This window comes from Ciconia boyciana, chromosome 9 (assembly GCF_034638445.1).
Source record: "Ciconia boyciana chromosome 9, ASM3463844v1, whole genome shotgun sequence".
NCBI lineage: Eukaryota > Metazoa > Chordata > Aves > Ciconiiformes > Ciconiidae > Ciconia > Ciconia boyciana.
The window spans coordinates 34,987,976-35,005,141 of record NC_132942.1 but is presented as its reverse complement, the minus strand read 5'-3'; the positions used below and the strand labels follow the sequence as shown (position 1 = coordinate 35,005,141).

Below are 17,166 nucleotides of genomic sequence, written 5' to 3'. Positions count from 1 at the left end.
CCTGGGCAATTATGATCTGAAATAAATACCTTGACCCTGAAGCCTTATGACCTAGTCAAGTAAAGTAGGTTCTAATACTGTTTGCACTTGCCATTGAGCAGTTGCTAACTCGTATTGCTAGCAGATCCCAATAAAGAGATTAGACAACTGAATTATGAAACAACCTATTTTTCAGGCACTTGCAGATCAGAGATATGTACTGTATATTGAAAGTAATATAAAGGCACATCAAACAAGTATTAAATTATCCTGCTAGCACATGCAGTCTTCCCAAGAACAGGATTTTAAAAAAAAATAAAAATATATATAAGCCTTTGCTACCTCATTCTAACATGAGTATATTTGAGCTACTGTTCTTTGTCTTGGCTGAAAGGCAGAAGCAGAATTTTGTTTCGTCACCCATGATGAGCAGATTATACCATCCCAGTGTAATTTTTTTCTCCTCGGTGTGCATTTTAAAGCCTTGTACTTCTCATTCTCAATGTGTAATGATTATTTTGTGTCATATTCCAATTGACTAAGAATGTCAGTCCATTCCCCTCTACTGTGTTAGTGTTTGTAAGAACATTTTGATTGATATCAGCATTTTTACAAAGGTACCTGTACTCTTGCCAGAATCTTGCCAGAAAAGTTGTGTTTGAAGGGGAGTGGCTGTGCTGCATAGCGATGCAGTTGCTGTCTGTGGTAAATGCTCTTATCGCACATCAGAGGCACTGATGGCTGAGAAACCTGTTTCTGGGCTCATTAAAACAAACTACAGGAGCAGAAATACAGTAAATAGTTTTCTACAGCAGTGTGAGTAGGGACATGTTATAATAAAAAAGGGGTGTTTTGGTGGCAGTTTCAAAATATAACAGTTATGGTACTTTGTAACTGCTGCAAGCTCTGGAGTGGAGGTGGAAAATACAATTTAAATATTTTCATGCAATTCAATAGATGTAGTTTTGTTCTTTGTAAACAGTAAGTATGTACTTCATGGCTGCCTTTGAGATGGGCATGAGAAATATTAGGAAATCAATATGTATAGCAGTGGAAAGAGTAGGTGATTTTTAATAGAAGGTATGGAACTATCTCTGCTTCTCTGTTCATGTCATACTAAATAGCTGCTTTTATTTAGCTGGTATACATGGTAGAAAGTAGTGTAAGTAGATAAGAGTTTAATGGTAAATTTTTGAGATGAGTTCAGAACAGGGTATCAAGGCTCATAAATAGGCACAAATTCAGTATCTCATAAGGCGTGAAGAACAGGATGGGGTTCTGGGGGGGTTTGTTTGTTTTGGTTTTTTTCCTCCAGAAGCAGGTGAAAGAGAATGGACATCGTGGCTGTAATTACTGCTGCTGTGGTTTCTGAATTTCATGGTTTGGGTTTTTTAGTACCAAACAGAAATAACATTTCTTCACATGCCCCTCCCCCCTGCCTTTTAAGGTCTTGCAAATAGGTGGGAGTTGGGATTGTGCTGAATAGAAATTCTGGAGCTCTGGGAATTTCATTATGTAAACTAGTTTCAAATTGTGTTTAAAAAGTAAATCAAGTATGCTTGTAGAAATGTTCTATGTGAAGTAGGTTTTGAGCCATGACAAATGCAGAAATACATTGCTTTTGTTCGTAATGTATTCTAGAATGAGTTGAAAAAATGTTGGTTGGACCACTTGTTTATTAGTATTAAAATAATGTAGGCTGATGTTTGAAATGCTTGTGACTTCCCTTTGTAAGATTGTTTTGCGAATGGTGAATCAACGCCAACAAAACTTTGCTGTCATTAATACTGTAATAGCTCTTCTCTCTTGAGATGTACTTGATCTAATTTTACCATAGGTGATGCATATTATTTTCAGGGTGTTTTTATTTCATGTTCTTAAGCTGTGAAGTTGCAACCTAACCTGATATCTGTTCTACTTTTCTTTAAGTCGTGTGATTAAGACAGACATGGAGTTGGAAGTTCTGCGCTACACCAATAAAATCTCCAGTGAAGCTCATAAAGAGGTAATGGATGCCTTACTGTTAATAATTTTTGCTCTTAGTGTAGCAGTGGTACTCAGAAAATGTTCCCAGCAACCCTGAATTGCTTAGTAATAAAATAATGGAAAGGCTAGATAGAAATAAGAGGATAATATCCCTCCTATTACAGCCCAGTAATATACCTTGCATTGTCCTTGAACTCACTGGTGCATTTGTGATGTCTGAGAACTCAAGTTTGGTTTTGGATAAGAGCTGGAGCCTCAGCAGAAGGTGACCTGCTTGCAATCTATCTGCCCTGTATGCACAAATACCTGTATAGTGATGGAGGAAGAAGAGATCAAGAAGATTGTTCTGGCCTATGTTGGCATGTGCAGCTCTGAAAAGTTTAACTAGCAAGTTACTCTCTCCAGATCCTTGCAAACTGAAGGAGTGTTTCCATGCACAGTGGAGGATAGTGCAAGGATTCCTTAGGTTGCTCCTTAGAGAGATGGGTATCTCACCCAGTACAGTGCTTCACGATGCTGGTCTGTTGACGTAGCAGTGTGGCAAAGACAAATCCAGGCTCTCAGCAAAGCTACCCAGGTTGGACCTAGCACCGTACCAGCAATTGCTCTACTGGTATTGATGACAAAATTAACTTGGATGTCAATCCTGTACTCCATATAGTGATGCAGAGATGCCATGAGTTGTGAGCGATGACCAGAGGGAGCTTAGGTAAAAGTAGCTGATGAGGTTACTGACTCAACTATTGTCTTTTCTCCTGCTCGTCAGATTTCTGAACTGTGAAGTGTAAAAATATTTTAAAGTGAATATTGTAAAATTGCAAAGTCTAGGGATAGTTATTTGTATTCATTCTCCTTGGCCCTTCATCTCCATCTCCTTCTCCTTGGCCATTGAATAATCTTATCACATCTGAGAGAATTTCTTCCGTAGAGCAGCTGCCTAGAACTTTTATAATACAGAAGTAGGCAAAGGAGTAAAACTGGTGCACATTCTCAGCAAATCTGAGAAAAAAAAATCAGACTTATGTGTTGTTAACTCTAGTAGTTTTCTGTCGATTCAGATTGCAAAGTAGAAAAGAGAATCTCCCTTTGTGGTATATTCCAGTTCACAGTTTTGTTTTGCTGGCGTTTCATAAAAGTAAAGCAAAAGGACTTGCTGCCAAGTTCACCAGAGCTTTCCGAATTAAGCATTGGTATTTTGATGAGCTGCACTTCATTAGGGTATAGTAGTTTGGCAATTAAACTTGCTTTATTGCTGGAGACTGCAGGCGTTTATAAAGATTAAAATGAGTTTGATTTCTAGTGTAGTTTTAAAATGCATTTACTGATGTAAATTTAAATGAAGTACAGATGATATTTTTGTAATATAAGTTCCTCTGGAGATACTCAGTCATAAGTCATAAATTTATAAATATGAGATTCCCTCCTGTTATGAATGTCCCATGTTAATATGTATCTTACAGGTAATGAAGGCAGTAAAAGCAGGTATGAAAGAATACGAGATGGAGAGGTAAGAGTTCTTTCAATAATTGTAATAAAAAGGAGAAAGTCTCTCTGTAGTAGGGGTAGAAGCAATAGCTGAGGCAAAGTAGCATTGATTCAGTTGAGACTGAGAGCATGTTGCTGTTTGAAGACTGTTGTAAGCATTTTATTATTTTGAGGTGGTACTTCATCAGTTTCAAACATGTATTTGATGACGGCTGATTATTTTTTGGTGATGGTTTAGTGTAGCATAATTCTCTTCCTGGAGTTTTAGTAATTTACAGAAGCTTTACAAAATAGCTGTTGTTATTGTTTGAAGCCATCCAATATAATGGTGTTTATGGATAAACATTGCCCTTATGCTTGTTATGTTTAGAAGACTGCATGTATGAGTGTTTAAGAACCTTATAAAAGGCTGTGTTCAATTACATTTCGCCTGCAGTTATGAGTCAGCGTTACCTGTACTTAGCCTGTTCAAGGAGCTCATCTCACAAATGTAACGGATGTTACTACAGCTGTTAAGAAGTCAGTAAGAATACAGCGTATATCTCTTATGTTGAAGAAAACATGCTGTACAGGCATATATAGGAAGGATTGGCTGCTCCTAACTGATACAGTAGTGATGTGTCTAAATAAAAGGAAAACATTGCCTCCTCTTTTAAATCAAAATTTACATTAGATCATCAGCAGCCTAGCTTATAAAGCACAGTTTTGATCACCAAGTCCATTTATTTTTAGCTCACATACAGTATTTTAAATTTTCGAAGTATTTGCATAATGAAGAAATAGAAAATAGCAGTCATCTCTCAGTTACTATTGTTTCTTGACAATAGTAATTTTTCAAACATTAGTAAGCAGGCTAATTCAGCGCCCAGTGAGGGGAAAATAAAGCGACCTCAGTATTTGTCATCAGGATTTCAAGGTAGCTCAAAAACCAAATAATGCCCTTAGAACATATGCAATATGGAAAAACTGATGTTACATTTAAGCAGTTTAAATTTCTACAGACTCTATAGGCTCATGCCTTTAATTTGACTGTGCTTCAAATTGCAGTTACGTATACCACCAGGTAATAGGGAAAAAAAATGTTGTATACATTCCTCCATTAACTTTATTAATGAACCTTGTGTTTGTGTTCATTTTACTCACTGCCCGTGCTATACATGCTGATAGTGAAATTTTGGCTCTGGAAGTCAATAGTAATCAAAAATTTCCATAGAGCAGAGTGTGTTCTCAAGCGCTTTTGAATGTCACGATCCTGGCAGTTTGGTTTAAATGCCATGCAACAAATATTATATATATACACACTCTTCTGTAAGTCTGTGAGGTATATTGCATTCTCACTCCAGGACTTACTTTCTTCTCTGGCTAGCTTCTTCCATACACATCAACCTTTTGAAAAGATTATTTGTGTCTTTCAATTAAAAAAATAAATAAATTAGGCAACTGTCTGTTAAACCTATTTAAAATTGCCTTCTGTTCTTCCATATGTCTTGATAGATTACACTTCTTCAAAGTTTGAGGTTATTTCACTAATGAAAGAGGTCTTGGCAGACTACCTCTGTAGTGTCAGCCTTGGAGACTATAATTAGAACTTCAGTTTCTGTTGCTGGTGGAATTCATCCCTGCTCCAGTTTCTGTTTCCTTATTGCTTAGGGGAAAAGGGTCCTAAAAATGTAAACCTGTCATTTCCACACCTTTCTGGCAAGAAACATGTAGTCGAAATGCTTATAAATAAAGTTAGAAAACACTCTAGGAAATCTCTACTCTGTATGCAGATAAACCCCTTAATGTAGTCTAAGAAGGGAATTTTCAAAGACCTAAAAATAGGTAACATCCCAAACCAGACAATTTTCATTGAAATAGCAGAGGGTTTTTTTCTGGGGGGTGGGCTTTTTTGTGGTGTGTTGGTTTATGGGGGTTTGGGGTTTCTTTTTGGGTTTGGTGGGTTTTTTTTGTCAACAGGCTAAATAGCTTGCATTTGGCAGCGTTGGTACATCTGAAATCTAAGGGTGCAAAGAAACAAAATTTATAGTCTGTATAGGTTTATCAAAAGTATTCACACTTGTATTTAAGAGATCAACTAAAAGTTAATGAAGTTTTTAATTTTCTGATGTTTCTAGGGCTTCCACTCCCTTTGTAAAAGCTTTCTGAATTGTGTGGCCCTCTTCCCCAGGTGCATTTGCAGTTCCCACTGATGGCTGTGAAATTGTGAATTTTTGAAATTAATATAGATATCTCTTGAAATGTGGCCAATAAACCCCCCTTCATATTGCTTTACTTCGTTCTTTGACATTGTGGAGTATAGCATGTGTATTTTTGGGTACAAAGCTGGTCTGACCCTGTCTGCTAGGAAGAATAATGCCAGAGATCTCAAAAGCAATTAAAATTTTCCATTACTACATGTAGGACCTAATCATTGCCTTTTCTTTGTTCATTTGGTTAAGCAGCCTTCCTACAAAAAATGTCATTTTACTTCTACTGTATCATGCAGCAAGAACATGTTAAAATACTCTAGGAAATGTATCTAAGAGTCAACAATATATAAAGCTAGTTATATTTCTAGGATTGGGATTATTCTCTGAGAAGTAATTTGAAGGAAATTAAATTATGGCAAAATCTCTAGATAAGATAGTATCTTCTATTTTGAGGGTTGAAAGCTAGCTTCAGAAATATGCTGGAAGTATTCTTTATGATTAAGGTCCACTGGTAAATGATTTTGAACCAGTAATGTGTTAATGCTGAGATATATGAAAAATGAACACATTTAACTGCATGTCCAATCAGCCCTGACTTCTTTTTTTGGTTTGATGTTATTTAACTTTAATATGTGGTCGGTTGACTTTAAGGAGACAGCCAAGGCAATTATCTACAAACAGTAATTCACAGCATGTGTAATTGCATATAAAGTCATTTTGGTAGGTCAGATTCTGGATTTTCTCTGAAGTAGTTTGTTTAGTATTTGTGCTTATCTCATGTTTAATTAATCTTTTTTAATTAAAGGCTTTTAATTATGAAACTGCTCTGCAGTCAATATATTGTTAAAATACAGCAAAATGGTAAAAGAAATCTCTTCAGCTGGAGAAGTATGTGGAAAAAAAATCTGTGATTTCAGCTAAGTTGTTTTAAGTGTGTGTATATAAACAAAAATATTTTGTGTGTGTATATATAGATATATACATACACACTGAAAATACTAATTAGGACCTACAATCATCTGTTCGGGATGCTCTAAAGCGCTAGAGATACTTTCTCTAGATCAGTTTCTAGTGTTGCCTATTCATCTGCGTAGTATTTACCAAATGAAGTTTTGAATCTTCTGTGTATTTTCTCATTTGTTCCCTTTTTTATTGAAGAGAACACTTTTAAGATCAGGATGGTTACTTGGAATTGTTGATTTGATTGGGGAATGATGTGAAAGTGTATGCTGTAGCAACAGAAGAGCAACTTGCTATGTACACAGTATTGGACACATAGCTATTGTACGTATTGCCTGTTTTTGTGGATTTTTATCCTGTTGATAATAGCACTGAAGGCCCTGTGATAGAAGTGTGTGCACAGTCCTGAATTCATTAAATGATAATGTAGTCATCATTTAGATGACTCAGATGCTGGGCAGCACTAAGCCAGGCCTAAACGCTCATTCCCTTGTCCAAGATCTCCCTAGATTCTCAAAGATCTCCCTAGATTATTTGACTGTCTCTGAACCCTCTGCAACTGCTGAACACCGGAGCACTTCAGTGTTACCATGCAAATAACGGTGAGTCCAGTACCTAGGATCCAAAAACTTGGGTCCTGATCCTCTAGAGTGGGCTTTTTTTAAAACAAAGGAGCAATTAGCTATTGTAAAGGGCAGGTAGTGTGATGTGCGGTGTCAGGGTGGGTAACAGTGCTTTGCATGTTATTTCCATCAGTAAAAGCAGCAAAGTAAGAAGAATATGACCATACCTGTTCAGAGGATGTGTGATCCTGTAGCCGTTGGGCACTGCTCAGGCACTGTTGGTTTTATTATCGGCTTTCTAGGGGAAGCCACTTCATCTCCGCATGTCTGCTTTCCTCTCTGTAAGGTTTGCCTGCATTTCCTTTTTATGACTTTAAATGCTTTGGTGCTAAGGTTGGTACAAGTGATGGAGGGCAATGTATGTTCCATACGATCTTGCAGCAGCCGGTTACCACCAGTCAGCTGGAGAGGTTCCTGGGTGTGACACTGGTTGTCCAGATGTGGTTGTAGAGGAGGGAGTTGGAGTTTATTCAGAGCACGTGCCAGACAGGTCAAGAGCTTGTTATCCAACTGTACAGGTGCCCCCTCTGTATATAGTGCAGTGGATCTTATAGGTCTGTACGGACATACAAATAATTGTGGTGACTTTGTAGTAGTTAATAAATACTAAACTTAAACTCCACTCTGCTGTAACGCAACAACTTAAAATGGCAAGGCAGCTACAGAGGTTTTTCCTTCTTGGTTTACAATGCTTAAGAGACTATTTTTACACCTCGCCTCCCTCACCAGCCAAGGCTGATAGTTCTTCATCCCTATTCTTTTCAATGCTGTCCCTGATTCCAAAGCAGAGCTTAGACTCTGAGATGAGTTGCTGTCATATCTGTCAATGTTAAATTTCACTCTCTGTGGAAGTCCGAGAGTGCTCTCATGGATTATGGCTCTCATCTTTCATTTATCTCTCTCTCCTCTGCTCCAGTGGAACAAACTGAAAATAAAACATGTATGTTATTTCACTAGCAAAGAGAAAATAGCCAGAATAATTTTATTTGCCTTTGGGTATTTCCTTTTAGTGAAGTGCTGATTGTTTTAGCTAATCAGGATTTGTCACTTACCATCTCCTGATAGATTTTGCTCTTTGAATGTTCTTGAGAAAGTCACTGACTTCTGCAGCAAATAATTTTTAAAAATATTTCTATCTTTTTCATGATCCAGTTTTTGTATTTAGAATTTCAGCTCAAGCATAGCCTTTGTAGGTCCTTTGCATAAGTGTGTGTAGAGAGTAAACAAGAATGCCCGTTGCAGCTGACAAAAATACATGGGTGAATTTTTAACAGTTGCTTTTTAACATGGGAATGTTGTTGAATTGTGCCATGACCCTCACTGGTATTTGTGTATAGGATTTATTTTTATTAAACAAGAGACCAGCACTCCATTAATCTCAAGCAGCATGTCAGTCTGCTCAGTTACTGAAATGTGATTTTCTTTTCCTTTAATTTTTTTTAAACAGTTGGTAGTGTTGTATAGCCTGAAAATGGCTTGACTGCTTTGTTTCCCAAAGCTGCCTCACAATTAGAGGTGATGGGTTTTTAAATGTAGGTTATTGCTATTAAAAGGCTGGATTTAAAACTTGAAAATACATGAAAAACATCTGAAAGAGAGGAGGAAGGTGACCTTTCCCCACATTTAAAAAAAAAAAAAAATCCACTTGTTTTTCCTTTGTTTCTGCACGCCTGTGTGATAGAACTGGTGTATGTGTCTGCCTGCTGTCTGGGCGGTGTTTTGGTACTAAGACAATCCTGTACCCAATATTATTTACTGGCCTTTATATCTAGTTCTAGAAGAAGGGTCGAAGGAATCAATGGATCAGCAGCAATTTCTGTTTTTAGCAAAATGTCCACACCGCACAGCAGCCCAGGAGCTTCTGTTCAAGATGGAACTGAGGCTGCCGAGGAAGCGACTAGCTGAGCTGGTGGTTTTGAACCCACACTGGGGGAGTGCCTGGTGGGAGACAGCAGCTCGGGGTCACCCAGAACTTCCTGAAAATGGTGGTACAAAATGACCTACAGCAGTCCAGGGCCAGGTAGGCAGCTTAGTGCAGCTCTGACAGCACGTGTTGGGTAGCTGCTAATTGCATAGGTTGAGCGAGCCACTGAATCTCAGGTGTCCAGTGCCCAGAGGGAAGTCAGATATAATATCTTTGCTGGGAAAAGCAACTGGATTCAGAGAGACACTTCCTGCAGCCTTCCCCTCCTGCCTACCTTCCCTCAGGTACAGCTTGGTCCTTTGATGTTTTAAATTAGGCTGTCTCCACTGATTTGCTAATCTAGCTGAATTAAGGTTGTAAGTAGTCTTAAAATAAATCTGAATTTTAAAATTGGTTTAGAAAACCCTTGAGCATTGTTCCTCTTCTGTGACACACAGAGGCACAAATGCATATGTACACACACTCGACTCGGCAGAAGTGGGGGTGAGGATGACCTCCTGAACATGGAGACCTCCTGGATCAGCACCTCATCTGCTTTAGAAGTGCTTCTCTGTGGTAAATCCACTTTGAGAGGTTCCAGCTGCCCCAGCCCTGGCAAACACGTACCCGCTTCCAGTTGCCCTGCTCTTCCCCTCTCCCCAGCTGAGAGGAGAAATGTGGGGGGCAGAAACCTCCTGAGGAGGGGAACGTGGGGGCACTGGAACCTCTGAGACCCGATTTGCCTGAACTGCTGGTCTGTGTGGTCATAGTGGTTGGTGGTGGACTCCATTAACTGCTGGGAGGGAGCAGAGCAGTTCCAGTATGTTCCCAATAACCTCTCAGCATTTTCCCTTTGCAGGAGGTCCCGTGGCAAGCTCGTATGCTCTCTCTTTCAGTAGAGGACAGCGTGGTTCACCTCCTGGATGTCGCTTTAATTAGCTCTTTGTGTAGAATAGTGCTGTTTAATTGCATAGGTCTCTTTTGTGACTTGTGATTGAAGTTCCACATAATTGGGTTTTATATTCTACAAAAAATTGTGGAATTGGACCGTGTGAGAACTTTAAAATAAAGCCCTCTATCAGCCCACAGATACCAAAGAACAATTACCATGCTGGTATTAGAAAATGGTTCCCTTCAGAAGGGGAGCTGTGGAAAGATGTATGCAACATGCATACGTACAGAACTGGGCTTGCTTGCATAGCAATGTATAAACCAACTTTAAATACTGTGTCATTGTATGTCCTTACAGGGTTGTTAATCTAGTTAGTGCTGTGATAATTCGTAATTACCCTTTTATTATCTTTTTGGAAATCAAAAGGTAGTCGCAATTTTTATTTAAATTTTGAATCTGATTGAAAATTACAAGCAATATTAATTTCTGTGGGTGTTTTGTAGAGTGAATGTTACTCTTATTTATATTAAAGAACAAGCTTTCTTCTCAAATTAGCAATGATAGTTTTTACTGAATGTAGCGTGGCATTGAGATAGTGAACTAATTAGCATTACTAATGACAAGCTAAGATTGGAGATATGTGGAATGGAACTCATCATAAAAGACAGCAGGCTGAACTGATTATTATTTGCTGTGGATTTTGTTCATGCTTGTTCAGACAAGTCAAAAGTAAAGATTCTACCATATGTGAGGCTTTATCTGCATTGTAAGCTGTAGTTCAATAATTTTTGCTAATTACTGTTGAAGCAGAGAGATCAGAATTTTGTGTTTGCTGGCCCTCATCTTTTGATAACCATAATTGCTACGTGATCATGCTCAGAGAATAGAAGCCCAACTTGAAGGAAAAGGGTAGAATACGAGGACTGTACATTAATAACATGATGTTGCACACTGACCTTCTGAAAATCAAAACCATTTTATACAGATGAAAAGAAAATGAGCAGATTCTGTTCCTTGCTGCTGGCATGCCCCCTGCATAAATTCTTTTCCAAATTGGTTCTTAGAGCATCCTCAGCACCGTAGCGTGCAAGTGACACCTTCCAGCTTATTAAGCAGCGTTTCTAACATCTATCTTGATGGTTCTTTTTTTTTGTTTGATTTTTGTTTGGTTTTCTGTTGTTGCGTCATCTCTCTAGGGGAAGAATTGTGCAGAACTGTGTACTATTTTGGCAGGTGGTAGGTTTTTTTAGTGTACCCATTATCAGCAGTACTGAAAAACACAAGGTCAGGATTATAATTACAGGATGATATGTGATAGTCTTTTTTAGTTTGGTTCTCCGTGCAGATGAGCTTGGTCTCATTTGCAGAATGTTGTGTTGCTCTCAAGTGGTGTAATTTTTTTGACCTAGGTCTTGGTCGTGGGGTTTTGGAGATGGTAGGCTTGTTTGGAGATGGTAGGCTTAGGTCACTTGATGCTTATTAAGCTCTGAGGTTACAAACAATAAATGAAGAAATATACGTATGGGAAGTCAATGAAGGCAGCAAAGGGCAAAGCTGTGGATGGTTGCCTGTAGTGAGAGATGCAGGAGTACTGGAGTTTGCTTAGCGCTGAAGTCTTTGTGCCTAACTGTGCTGCATTTATGCTGTCCGAGCAGCACTGAAGGTGGCATGTGTAACTAAGGTTGAGTCATATAGGAGGGCAGAATAGAGTTGAATTGCCAGGCAGAAATAAGGGAAAATGAACTTTAAGTGAAATTTAGGATTGGGGAGGAACCTGAATCATATTAGACAGTAGAGGTGATGTTTCTGCTAAAAGGAATTTGCTCCTGTTGAGAACTCCTCAAAACCCAACATTATTTCTAGGTTACTTGGATTTTGCTTTCAGCAGCTCTTCCTGGGTAGATCAAATTGAGCCTTGAGGCAGTCTTGGGAAGTGAGGGATACGAAGAGCTTTGCTGACAACGGACTTTGTGTCTTCCAATTCATCTACTGAAACCTGTATATTTAAAAGAATCAATGAGAGATGTGATATTTGAATGCTCCACAAGTTAATCTGTTAGTGTAAGGTACAGTTGCCGTCACTTCTCACTTGGTACAATCCTCTTGTAAAATGTCGTATCTTTCAGGAGTATTGGACTGGATTTCTGCTGCTTTCTTATTTCAGAATGAACCTGCTATGTCCTCTTGGTCAGCACTGAATGGCAGAGGTGGGCAGGCATTCTTATGTCTCTGGTTAGCAGATAATTTGTAAAAATTGCATGAAGTTGTTTGGGTGCAAGGTGTACCTATAAGTTGTAAATGTTAGGATTGTGTCAAGTTTAGGATGTTAGATGTGATTTATTAATAGTCTTTTGCCTGTCTAATCTCTAGATTTGCTCTGTAATGGAAGGTTTGACACTGGGGGTAATACATCAGGTTAGGTCAGCTCTCCAGGATAAATTTTTTTTCTTTATGGTGTGTTTGAAGGGGGAGAAGGAGAATGTGTCTATGACTAATGTGTTGTTTGGGTTGGAAGTGGCAACAGCATTCAGGAGCTGGCTTCCCAATCCTGCAAGATTTGGGGAGATTCCAGAGATGTTTGTGTTGAGGGAGGAGTCATCTGGTTTTGATCAGAAATTCTGTCTTTGTGAGAAGGAAGTCAGTATCATATGACAAGAAACTATTTAACTGAGGAATGTCCTGGCCAACACTGTTTCTGTTGCTGAAACAGAAGGCTTGTGTCCATAAGACCTTCCTAGGGGGTCTAGAATTTGTCTGGGTCAGGTGACCTTGTTGGTTATTTGGGACCGATGGGGCAAGGCGGTCTCTGTTACTTGAAAGAGTTCCCGAATGGGTGTTGTAACTTCTTTCTGGTAGTTTTCCATATTACTTTGTGCTTCATTTTCTTATTGGTTCTAGCACTTGGGATCAGTGTAGTGATTTTACCACCTATGATAGGCCCTTGGAGTTAGGTTTGGCATCTTTAGGAAGATTGCTAAACTGCTGCTCTCTGGGTGCCTAGTGCAGTTTAGAATAAAGCATTGAAAATTAATCCATTCTTACATTTCAGCCCGTCAGTCTGCATTAACCTCTGTTTTCCACTCTTGGTGTTTGGTCTTTCTGCCCTTCTCTTCAGCCAGCTCAGGTGCTGGAAAACAACCTGAGCTCTGGGAAGAAGGAGCAGCACTTGCAGAGATGGTGTGTGGACGCTTAAGGCCAGTGAATGGATCAGCAGGACCCTGTGAACAGGGTGCAGCTTGTTTGCAAATGAGCTTGGGGACGTGCAGATTTTGTGACCTGTCTGCAGAGCACCTGTGTAGTTGTTCGTCTGGCCCCTGTATTAAGAAAGGAGTGTTGAAATGTTCCCAGGAATTGGAGAAGGCGTCGTGGGTAGACTTAGTCACAAAATGTGCCTGCGTCTTCCTGAACTGGATGGAGCCCTGCTTCCTCAGCTTCCCTTCCCAGAAAAATTCTGACTTCTGCAGCTGCCTAAACCTGGTTCAGACATTGTCATCACAAACTGAGTGTTATAATCTTTTATTATCCTTAAGGCAATAGGTTTACATATCCCATATGACAAATTACTGCATTATTCTCTAAGAATAGTTCAAGTATTCAGAAAAGTATTAAGAATAAATTAAGCTGTATATTGGGACCCCAACCTCCTTCCAACCTAAGCCCCTACTGCGCTTCTGCTTACTCTGTGTTGTTGAACAGAAGTTCAAACTTCAAATATTCAATTTGAAACTATGCTATGTGGGTGGCTGTGTATTTGCTAAGAAGCATAACTGAAGATGAAAGTTTAATTATTTCTTCAAGGCAAATCCTCTCTCCCATGGACTTAAACTTGCATAAGAAAAATGAAAATTCATAAGGAGTGTAAAAATTGGCTAAAATTAAAAACCATTTATTTTTACCCTATTTATTCTTCTGAATAATAAAATTTCCCCATGGGTTTTTGGAACATATGTGGAATAATTACACTGTAGAAGTGGTGCTTTAGTTCAGCTTCTAGAGCTAGGGCAAACATTGTGATTATGCTGCAAGCTTAAGTCTAGGTTTTATAGAAAATCTCATTCAAGGCTCTGTTGCCGTCAAGTGCAAAAAACTGTGACCCATGGATTGGTCCCTGTGGGAGCAATTATTCTTTGCAGAGATTTTTTTCCAGCACTGAATATTATAAATGTCAGAAAAAAGTTTAACCCTCAGTACCTCTAAAAGAATGTTTCCATACCTGCTGGCAAGAATGTAAATTTTTAGCTTGTATTTGCAAGCATTTTATGTTTAAGCCAGGATTTTTTTTTCAAAACCTGTCTTTATAAACAACTCAAAAGTAACAATGCTGTCTTTTACTTGTACTCTGCATGCCTTGGTGAAGACAAAACAGCGGCTGAAGCTGCCTGATGCTGCTTAATGCAGTGCTGTGCCCAAGCCTCTCATGATGGGATTCTCGCACATTGGGTGCCGTGTGAATTGATGATTAAAACCTCTTGTCTACTGGTGGCAGAGGGGTGGAGAACGTGAAATGAGCGTGGGGTTGCTTAGGAACATGGGTTACCATCTGGTATTCAGTATGCATGAGTGAAATGTTTTGGTGAACAAGACAAATGTGTTCGTCTTCCAGCCATCAGTCTGCGGAAGGCAGTGGGTAGAATCTGGGGTAAAATCCCAGGAGCCTATGCTTGCCTTCAGGGGAATCTGCTTCCTTTTGAAGAGATGCAACGTGTGCATTTTCACTTCCTTAATTCTGGCGTTTAAGTCTTATCAATCAAAGCATGTGTATTATTTCTAGCAGAAATTAAAATAATATTTGTATGTTACTTAAAATAGCAGATCCAAACCCAGCAGATTTCCTGCCCCCACCTCTATTTTCTCATGTGTCTTCAGTGCTGAGCACAGTTTGGTCATTAACTGTGATGAAATGGACAGAACTTGCATCATGTGTTCAAAGGCTTTTGCAAAGTGAAAGTAGTCATGAGATGCGAAGAAGAATGTTATGCTACCTGTTTCTGAAGTTCAAGTCTGAGATGGTCAGAAGCACCTTTCACCCACCATAATACTGCACTGAGGCATAAAGATAAGTTGGTCCTAAATATACCAACCCTAGGACAGGAAGGGTCACCTTCATTTGTACGTTTTTTCAGTTGGTGATTTGTATTTGTTACATGGTTTGGTACTTTTCTAAATGTAAAATATTGATGATACTCAAAATAGTCTCAGGCAATGTTAAGTGAAGAGCTTCTGTTTTTGAGAAAGGAAGAGAGGACCTTGCCAGTAAAAAATGGATGTTTTTTCTGTTGGGCTCATACTAAAGGATGCACATTCATTTGTGTGGGCAGCCACAAGTGATACCTTTTAGCTATCGTGTAGAACTTCAGTGAAATTTGTCAATTTTTATTTTTTGAGGAAAGGTATGTTAGGTTTTCATTCAGTTATGGTTAGCATGCATAATTGTATGAAGAAGTAATTTTAAAAGATTTTGTGAGGCCCTTCAGCAGTTCAAAAGTTTATTCAAAAATATTATGGGGAAATGCACTGCCCTGAGATTGTGTACCATGTTATGGAGCTCAGGTGAGATGGCCGGTTCTTATATGGAGTTCCATAACCTCCTATAGATTATCCTGCTTGCTCTACACAAAATGTACTGCTTCTCTACAGGCACCCTGGCTGTACCTACATCTGCGGGAGTGATCCCTGTGTGTTATTTTTAGCTAAATTACTTTGCTGTTTGCCAGGTGTAATAATTCCTTCAGTGTTCAGTCCACACATTTGTTGCGGTTTAACCCCAGCCGGCAACTAAGCCCCATGCAGCCACTCACTCACTCCCGCCCCGGTGGGATGGGGGAGGGAATCGGAAGAGTAAAAGTAAGAAAACTCGTGGGTTGAGGTAAAGACAGTTTAATAGGTAAAGCAAAAGCTGTGCATGCAAGCAAAGCAAGGAATTCATTCACTGCTTCCCATGGGCAGGCAGGTGTTCAGCCATCTCCAGGAAAGCAGGGCTCCATCACATGTAGCGGTTACTTGGGAAGAAAAACACTAACTCCAAATGTCCCCCCTTCCTTCTTCTTCCCCCAGCTTTGTATGCTGAGCATGACACCATATGGTCTGGAATAGCCCTTTGGGCAGTTGGGGTCAGCTGTCCTGGCTGTGCCCTCTCCCAGCTTCTTGTGCACCCCCAGCCCACTCGCTGGTGGGGTGGGGTGAGAAGCTGAAAAGTTCTTGATTTAGTATAAGCACTGCTTAGGAACAACTAAAACATCTCTGTATTATCAACACTGTTTCCAGCACAAATCCAAAATACTGCCCCATACTAGCTACTGTGAAGAAAATTAACTATCCCAGCCAAAACCAGCACAACATTTTATATTGCTTCACTTTCTCCTCCTGTTCGGTGAGGTGACCCAGAGGGGAAGGGTAGGGTTGTGCCCTTTGCCACTGCTTTGATTCTTTAAAGATGGCTTGGAAAAATCAATGGGTGTGTGGATGTGTAGGGGGAGACTGTTCAAGTATTTTACTTTTGAATGTGTGAGACAAAGGTTGTGTATTACGGGTTTGTACTGGGCCAGGTTGCTTGGCCGTGGTCAGTGGGGCTGAGTGGGGAGCATGTAGGGTGGTCATGGGACCAGTTCGAGTATGGGGTCCTGCTCCTCCATGCCAGCCAGCACTCTGCACCAAGTTCATCTTGGTGGTCTGCTGGTGGCCTCGCATTGATCCTCAACACCTGAACAGGGTGTGGGGCTCCAGGCTTCCAACTTACAGCTACAAATCATGGCAAATCACAGCTGTCACTACTGTCACTCCAAATAAATGCCAGATCATTACCAAGTGCCATTCATCTTCCTTCACTGCTTCCACACCTGCTGATTAGCCCTCTGCTAGCGTCCAGTGCCCTTCGCCATCCAAGTCCGCAGGCCCCAGAGATAGGCTCAGACTCCTACAGGTGCCTTCTCTTGCATTCAACCAGGGCTGCTGCTGCCCAGCCCTAGCCACAGCTGCTAGGGCTTGTGCAGGGGCAGGTGGGAGTGCTGGTGGGGACCTGCCATTCATAGCTATGTGCGCTGTTTGTACTAAAACACAAGGCACAGGGCTTCTTAAAGCTGGCAGCGATGAAAACTTGGCTTAAAGTATTTGCTTTTATCTAGAAAAACCTGAGTGAAGGTCTGAGTG

General features: G+C 39.9%; 1 protein-coding gene across 1 annotated transcript in view; it reads left to right on the top strand.

Annotated features, from left to right (window-relative positions):
• The window catches only part of PEPD (peptidase D), a 145,300-nt gene that overhangs the window by 39,433 nt on the left and 88,701 nt on the right, over nt 1-17,166 (top strand). Inside the window, exons 8-9 of the mRNA XM_072873170.1 lie at nt 1,909-1,984; nt 3,426-3,472. Coding sequence (XP_072729271.1) covers nt 1,909-1,984; nt 3,426-3,472 — 123 coding nt within the window. The remainder of the gene's footprint in view (nt 1-1,908; nt 1,985-3,425; nt 3,473-17,166) is intronic.